At 34.8% G+C, this 7,649-nt stretch overlaps 1 protein-coding gene across 1 annotated transcript in view; it reads left to right on the top strand.

Moving 5' to 3' along the window:
- Positions 1-2,651: 2,651 nt before the first annotated feature.
- Positions 2,652-7,649, top strand: part of LOC107745664 (exocyst complex component 6-like) — a 59,492-nt gene continuing 54,494 nt past the window's right edge. The window contains exon 1 of the mRNA XM_016559589.1: positions 2,652-2,810. Within this exon, the coding sequence (XP_016415075.1) occupies positions 2,686-2,810 (125 nt within the window). The 5' untranslated portion in view covers positions 2,652-2,685. The remainder of the gene's footprint in view (positions 2,811-7,649) is intronic.

The following is a 7,649-nucleotide window of genomic DNA, read 5'->3' as shown; positions in this document are numbered from 1 at the left end:
GCTGTGGATCGCCGGATCGGCTTTCACCGTGGACGAAGCGGAGTCCAGCCCGGGGTCGTCACATGTGGTTGCCGCAGGCATCACAATATAGTAAGGGGCGTAACATTTTCGTCACACGCTTGAGGAATTCGGCCAATCATAACACACTGGATAGTTGGCCAATCAGAGCACACCTCGCTTTTCAGAACAATGAGCTTTGTAAAAATTGACGCGTTTCAGAAAGGCGGGGCATAGAGGAGAAACAATAATGTACAGTATGTGGAAAATAATGTTTTTTTTGAACCTTAAACCGCATAAACACATTTCATTACACCAAATACACAAAATAATGTTCTTTTTAGCAACATCATATGACCCCTTTAAAAAGATTGTGCCCTGGATTCCACAAAATATACAGCACAGTTTTCATTATTTCTAATAAATGTTTCTTGAGCAAATCAGCATTTTAGAATGATTTCTGAAGGATCATGTGACACTGAAGACCGGAGTAATGGTTGCTGAAAGTTCAGCTTTGCATCACAGGAATAAATTACATTTAAAATATATTCAAATAGAAAACAGTTATTTTACATTGTAATATTTCGCAATATTACTGTTTTTTGTAATGATAGTTTAAAAAAGGAATGGTTGCAAACTGATAGTGAAAACAAGATAAAAAAGCTTCTAAAGACACAAAAGCAAACGCAAACTTTTTTGTAAAAAAAGTGTTGATCTCGTTTCCTGTCACAACCTATTTGTTGTTTTGAAGCAGAGAGGAAACCGTTTGTTACGACATCAGTTTGCAAACAGAACAGTATTTTGTAATCTGTGTAATTTGTAAGATGATTCCTCTTACATGTAATCAAACAGTTATGATGTAAATATTTTTGTTTTGTTTTGTTTCGTTCACTTCTCAATTTTCATGAGCAGTATCCAAGTGCAAATATTTAAGACATGCTGTAATAGAGTTTATTCTTACAAATGGCTTTAAAAATTATTAATATTTACAATATCACACTTATTTTCTTTTATAGAAAGTATTTTATAGTGACCCAGGTACCATAAAATTCAGATCCCAGTCCAGTAGTGTGATAAATCTTGAAGCACAATTGGGAAATATTTAACAGGACAGCACCTAAGCCTGTTTTGTTGGATTCAAAGTACTAGAGATCACAAGGTCTGTCCCTTTTCCTTAGTTGCCGTTTTCTGCTGAGTAGTATGTGTATGTCCTGCTGGAAGCACGATTCTCCCAGTCTAACACAGACTAACAGAAATGTACAGCAGCAGCAGCAGTCTCAAGATTCCCACAAGTCCCCAAGAAGAGGACAAAGGAGAAGGAAAGGTGTACGGGAATGTTTTTGCAGAACTGGAGTCAGTAGATTTGCCCCTAGGAACAACTTTAAGGTAGAGTGACTGTTATGTGTTATGAAATAATTGTGTTTTTGATGGATGCTTTAACCTGTTATTTTACCACAGTTATATGTAATACAGTCTTAGGCCTATATGGTATTCAAATAGCAAAAACGATTAAAGTAGTATTATATTAATAATTCAAATAAATAAAATACAATAATATTAAATACAATTATATACAATTATAGAATTAAATAAAATAGTATCATTGTGACAAAAACACATAACAAAAATAAAACAAAATAAATATTTAAAAATGTACTATTTTAATTTTCACAAACTGTGTATGTATAAGTAATTACAAAAATATTTGTACAAAAATAAAACAATAATAATGTATTTAAAAATATTTTAATATGAATATGTATATATTTAATAGCCCATATTTTATTTGAAGATATGTCATAATAGCAACACCGTGACTTCAAATTGAATGTTTTCACTCAATTAACCTATAGGTTTTAATGAATATTTAAGATGTCTAAAATGCACATCTAACTCATGGAATTATTGAATAATAACCCCATGATTTACAATAAGCATTAAATAAATAAAGAAATAAAATAATAATAATAGGCTAATAACACTAGTAACAACACATCATTCTTGGCCTTCTGTGTCAATTCCTTTTACCCCAGAGGTCTAATTTTATTTTTTCACTTCAAAATAAAACAATGTTTTTTACTCTATATGTCTTAAAACATTAATAATGTGTCCACAAATTCCTAATTAACAAAAAATATATATATAATTTTACATAAACTTAAATTTTAAAATTAAAAAGTTAAAAAGTTAAAATTACATGAGCTTTCGACTGACTAAATTTGACAGCTGTTGATATTCAGGTAATAATACAAAATAGCCATTCATCAAATGTGTGCGATTTTTTTTCCATCCAAGGTCAAGAGAAAAGACCCACATGCACTTTCCTATAATATTCGACTTATTTGTGACCCTGGACCATTGCACCCTCAGATTCCAGATTTTCAAATAGCTGTATCTCAGCCAAATATTGTCCTATCCTAACAAACCAAAGGAAAACTTATTTATTCAGCTTTCAGAGGATGTATAAACCTCAATTTAAAAAAAAAAGGACCCTTATGACTGGTTTTGTGGTCCAGGGTCACATTTTAGCTCTGCACAGTCCGTAGCTCAATGACATAATCACAAAACAGTGACCTCTATCAAGCTTCATGTCTGGCCTGTAAAGTGCAAACCTCGCGAGCTGCCGGCTGCTGCAGCGCCACCTATCGGTGCACTGGAGTTACTGCATCTCTGTCGGCATTGTCACAAATGAGCACTGTGACGATTAGAGCCAACATGGCGGAGAGCGAGAGCTTGGAGACTATCACCGAACATGAGCGAATATTACAGGAGATCGAGAGCACGGACACGGCGTGCGTGGGGCCGACGCTACGGTGAGAGATGAGCATTATCTGCTCTTATTTACCGTTCAGATGGCGATGTGATGTTTCTCCTGTCCGATGGATGGAAAACAGGCCTTTGTTTGCTAAAGATGCAGCTCAGCAGGACTTTATGTCATTGGCAATGCTGATGAATCTATCAAATAAAGTGCTGATCGTGTCACTGTGAATTCGTGTTTTTCCAGATTAATTTTATGAATGATCGTTGATGCTGTACTGACACTGTAACGTTACACTGCTTTCAAACACACAGACAGTGACACAGATCGCTGTTTTCCTGTCATTCATCGTGTACGACTGGGGGACGTTATGTGCGAATTATTTGTTAGAATTCGCTAAGCATCTGTCTTAATAAAATAAGATGTAAAAAAAACACCTGAGGTGAAGCAGCACAGGCCCAGTGACGGTCTCACTGCATTATGAATATAATTGTTATGTGCGAATTATTTGTTAGAATTCGCTAAGCATCTGTCTTAATAAAATAAGATGTAAAAAAACACCTGAGGTGAAGCAGCACAGGCCCAGTGACGGTCTCACTGCATTATGAATATAATAGAGCTGTCGACAGGTGGAAAGCTTCGAGCAAAATAGCTTTAGTTTTGCCAAATGAACGTCTCTGTCAGGTTAGATTCTTCAGTATACAGTCCATTTCCTTTTCCAAACACATTTCGGCTGCGGAAGAATGAAAGCTGACAAAATATGAGTGGGTGTGGCGTTAATAAATGAGTCTGGGTTGAGTTGGAAATTAATATTCCGCCCTGAGCTCAGGTTTATCTCCTCATGTGATCTGTGTTTGAATAATTTCAGTAGAAAACATGATGACCCTCACAATTGGATGATTTCAGCGCAGTTGCATTTCATCATGTATTTCATATTTCATTAGAAACCATGATTTTATGATAATGCTTTTTATTCCAGTAAAGATTTGCTGTCTTTGGCTTTATGATTTCTGATGAAATCATGATTTCGGTAGGCTAGCTGTGATTTCTGATAAAATCATTTCGCTAGTGCTCATCTGCATCCCATCATTAGACCTTTGGCTTCATGATTTCTGATCAAATCATAATTTCGGTAGAGCTTAACTATTGTCCCATAATAAAGTCTCTGGCTTTATAGTTTCTGATCAAATTCATGATTTCGGTAGTGCTTAGCAGTGTCCAATCATGAGATCTTTGTCTTCATGATTTCTGATCAAATGATCATTTTGGTAGCGCTCAGCTGCGTCCCACCAGGAGATCTTTTGCTGTATGATGATAAGTCTTACCTACATTCCATCTCATGACATCTTTTGGCTTCATCTGATAAAATTATGATTTTTGTAGCACTCAGTTGTGTCCCATGAGATCTTTGGCTTCATGATTTCAGATAAAATCATTATTTCTGTAGCGCTCAGCCAAGTCCTGTGATGAGATCTTTGGCTTTATGATTTCTTTTCAAATGATCAGCTACATCTAACCAGGAAATATTTGGCTATATGATTCAGTAGCACTCTACTACATACCATCTCATGACATCTTTATGATTTCTGATAAAATTATGATTTTTGTAGCGCTCAGCTGTGTCCCATAATGAGATTTTGGCTACATGATTTCAGATAAAATCATGATTTCTTTAATGCTCAGCGACATCCCGTGATGAGATCTTTGACTTTGATTTCTGGTCAAATCATGAATTCGGTAGTGTTCAGTTGTGTCCCTTCATGACATCTTTGACCTAATTATTTCTGAGAAAATCATGATTTCAGTAGCTCTCAGCTGTGTCTCATAATGAAATCTTTGGCTTTGTTTTCTGATAAAATCATAATCATGTTTCTAATAAAATTATTTCAGAAGCACTCAACTGTGTCATGACATCTTTGTCTTCATGATTTCTAAAAAAATAAAAAGAAATCATGATTTCAGTAGCACTCATGAAGGGCATGACGTCTTTGGCTTCATGATTTCTGATCAGTTCATGATTTTGGTCATGCTCAGTTCTATCCCATCATGATGTCTTTGGCTTTATGATTTCTGATAAAGATTACAATCAAAGTGCGCACATCCAGTAGGCCAAAAGCTCAATGTGGCTGATCAACCACAAACAATGTCTCCAAAGAGCTGTGGTGTGCCAACTTTGCTCTTCCTTTATGATTTCTGATAAAATCATGATTTCAGTAACACTCATTATGAGCATGGCATCTTTGCTTCATGACTTCTGATCAGTTCGTGATTTTCAGTCCTGATGTCTTTAGCTTTATGATTTTTGATAAAATCAGGATTTCAGTAGTTCCCAGCTACATCCTATCATGACATCTTTGGCTTTATTTTTTATTATATTAGAATTTGTGATTTTGTGAATCATGTCTAAGTAGCGCTCAGCTGCATTTCATTGTAAGGTTTTTGACTTTATTACACTAGAAATCATGATTTCAGCAGAACTCAACTGACCTTTTGCACTATAAGTTGATTCCTCATCTAAATCTCAATATACATGTAAATATTGGAAGAAAACTGTTAACTGTCAAAACACTACTAGACCTAGGCTATAATCTAAGCCTCTAGAATAAAGTCGTTGTTGACCAAAAAAAAGTTGTTGACATTTCAGTGCCTGCAACATGTCCTGAGGCCACACGTTCTGTGCTGACAGTCATGCTGATCGTTACAGATACTGTATGACAGCTGTATTTTCTCATTCCACAGATTTCAGATATGTTACCTAGTCCACGTAACATATTGTTTACACACAGCAGCAAGTCTTTGAAGGAAAGGCTCACCTGCTTCTTACGGTTATACCTTGTAAGTTCAAAGGTGTGCAGGGAAAGTGCTTTATCGTGCGGTCAGCTTTTTCATTCGGGTTGCACTTATGTGTGTTAATTTGTCAGTATTAATAAATTAATGGATTTGGAATGGATGCAACCTTTGGTGTTTTTCCCAGGACACTTTTAATTCATCAGAATCATATTAGATTGAAATTAATCCTTCATTATTTTTAATTTCATGACTTTAAAAAGGTGTGTCCATCAAGTAAAAAGTGAACTAAAAACATTTTATAGCATTGTGTATGCATTACTTAAACATTATATGACTATTATTTAAAACATTACCATTATTTAAAGTTTTTAATAGAAAAGTTTTCAAACCTATTTTTAAGGTGAAAAACACTATTTAAAAAAAAAAATACGGGAAAAACTGCTATTTTAAAAGTCAGCATTAAATTAAATTTCACCAGATATATTTCCTAAATGCATATTTTTTAATAAAATAACCACCTAAAAGTGGTTTGAGACACTAAAGTAGCCTTTATGATTACATGCTCTGTGTTCGCATATTTGCGTTCACTACAAGCAGCCTTCTCTCTATCTTTCTGTTATTTTAGCTTTGTTACTTATATGTTATCTTCAAAAACCTGTAAAAATTTTACTTGCATTTACATGGCCCCATGCACTGTTCTCTGACAAAAACCTAAGTGTAGTAGTAAACCATTTTCTCTTAAAGAAGGTATTTTAAAGAATGTGGTGACCAAACATTTGATGGCACCCATTGACTTTCATAGTAATGGAAGCATTTTTCAAATCTCGTTATTTCCTTAAACAGCATTAGGAAAACACTTCACATTTACATGATGAATGCTTTTGATTTCTGCAAAAATCCTGAAATGCACCTTATTTCCTAAGCCTATTTGCTTAAGTGTATACGTAAACCGAGTGATTGACCCTCATTCAAGCTCATGTTACAAAAGGGTGTAGTTTGGTTTCAGTTACTGCCCTGTGGTGGTTGTTAGATGTATGTAGACTTATAATGATCTGTGTTTTGTGTTTGAGCTGCAAGAGGAGAGGCTTGACTTTTACTCGCTCTGTGTTTCTGTTTCCTTCAGTACCTCCTGGCAGTTGTCCGGAACTTGCTGCTCTTTGGTCTGTTGAATTCAATAACAGGAAGGAGGAAACTCATTGTGAACATGGCCATGCTGATAGTAGTTCTGTGTGCATATGTGCATATTCGCAGAAAGGATATCCCATTATGGGGCGTAATATGACCTTCTGAAAGGCAGTGGATGTGGGTACCGATTTTAGAAAGCTTAGTGTGTTTTGAGTAGAAATTGACCCTCAGCATTTTCCATTTGGCTGGCAGGAAAGGGCCGACCAGATAACTGCAACAGGGGTTGGATGTAAATAAGCTGAGCGCATCTTAGTTGGTCTATTCCTTACACACAATACAAGCATAGTTTTCCATTTTTATAGTAAAGTTTGGACCAGTAAGCAAGCATCCACCTATCTAGGGTTGTCAAATTAAAACTCAAACTTAGACAAAGTATGCAAAATTTTACATCCGAATTAGGGCTGGGTGATATATGATATTAGGGCTGGATGATTATGACAAAAATCATAATTGTCGATTATTCCTTTGAAATTGTAATTGCGATTATTAATTACGATTATCACAATTTACATTGAATGATGTTTATACCATTGTTTGATGCAACTGCATGCCGTACTTTTATATGAAAATAATCAAGCTGAAAACACTCTAACTGAAAAACTTTGTGCTTTTCCATAGTATTAAGCCTCAAATGTCAACTATATATCGGATTGGTTTCTTCTTTAAATTAATATTATAATGTTATACTAAAACTAAAACAATGGAAAAACCCTCAAGATAACAAGATAAAAATTCCTTTTTTTTTTCTTTCCCCGGACTCCTTTTTAATGGTTAAATTAAATTGTATTGATCAAAAAGCATGTCTAATTAATTAAAATCATGAAACCTAAACAATTTAACATCAGTGTATTAAAAGTTTAACAAAAATTACATGTTTAGGGCCCTATGAAATGTTTTATTTTTTCCAACCTTATGTTTT

Source organism: Sinocyclocheilus rhinocerous, unplaced genomic scaffold (genome assembly GCF_001515625.1).
Source record: "Sinocyclocheilus rhinocerous isolate Xijiao unplaced genomic scaffold, SAMN03320098_v1.1 scaffold768, whole genome shotgun sequence".
Classification (NCBI taxonomy): Eukaryota; Metazoa; Chordata; class Actinopteri; order Cypriniformes; family Cyprinidae; genus Sinocyclocheilus; species Sinocyclocheilus rhinocerous.
This window is presented reverse-complemented; position numbering and strand designations above follow the sequence as displayed.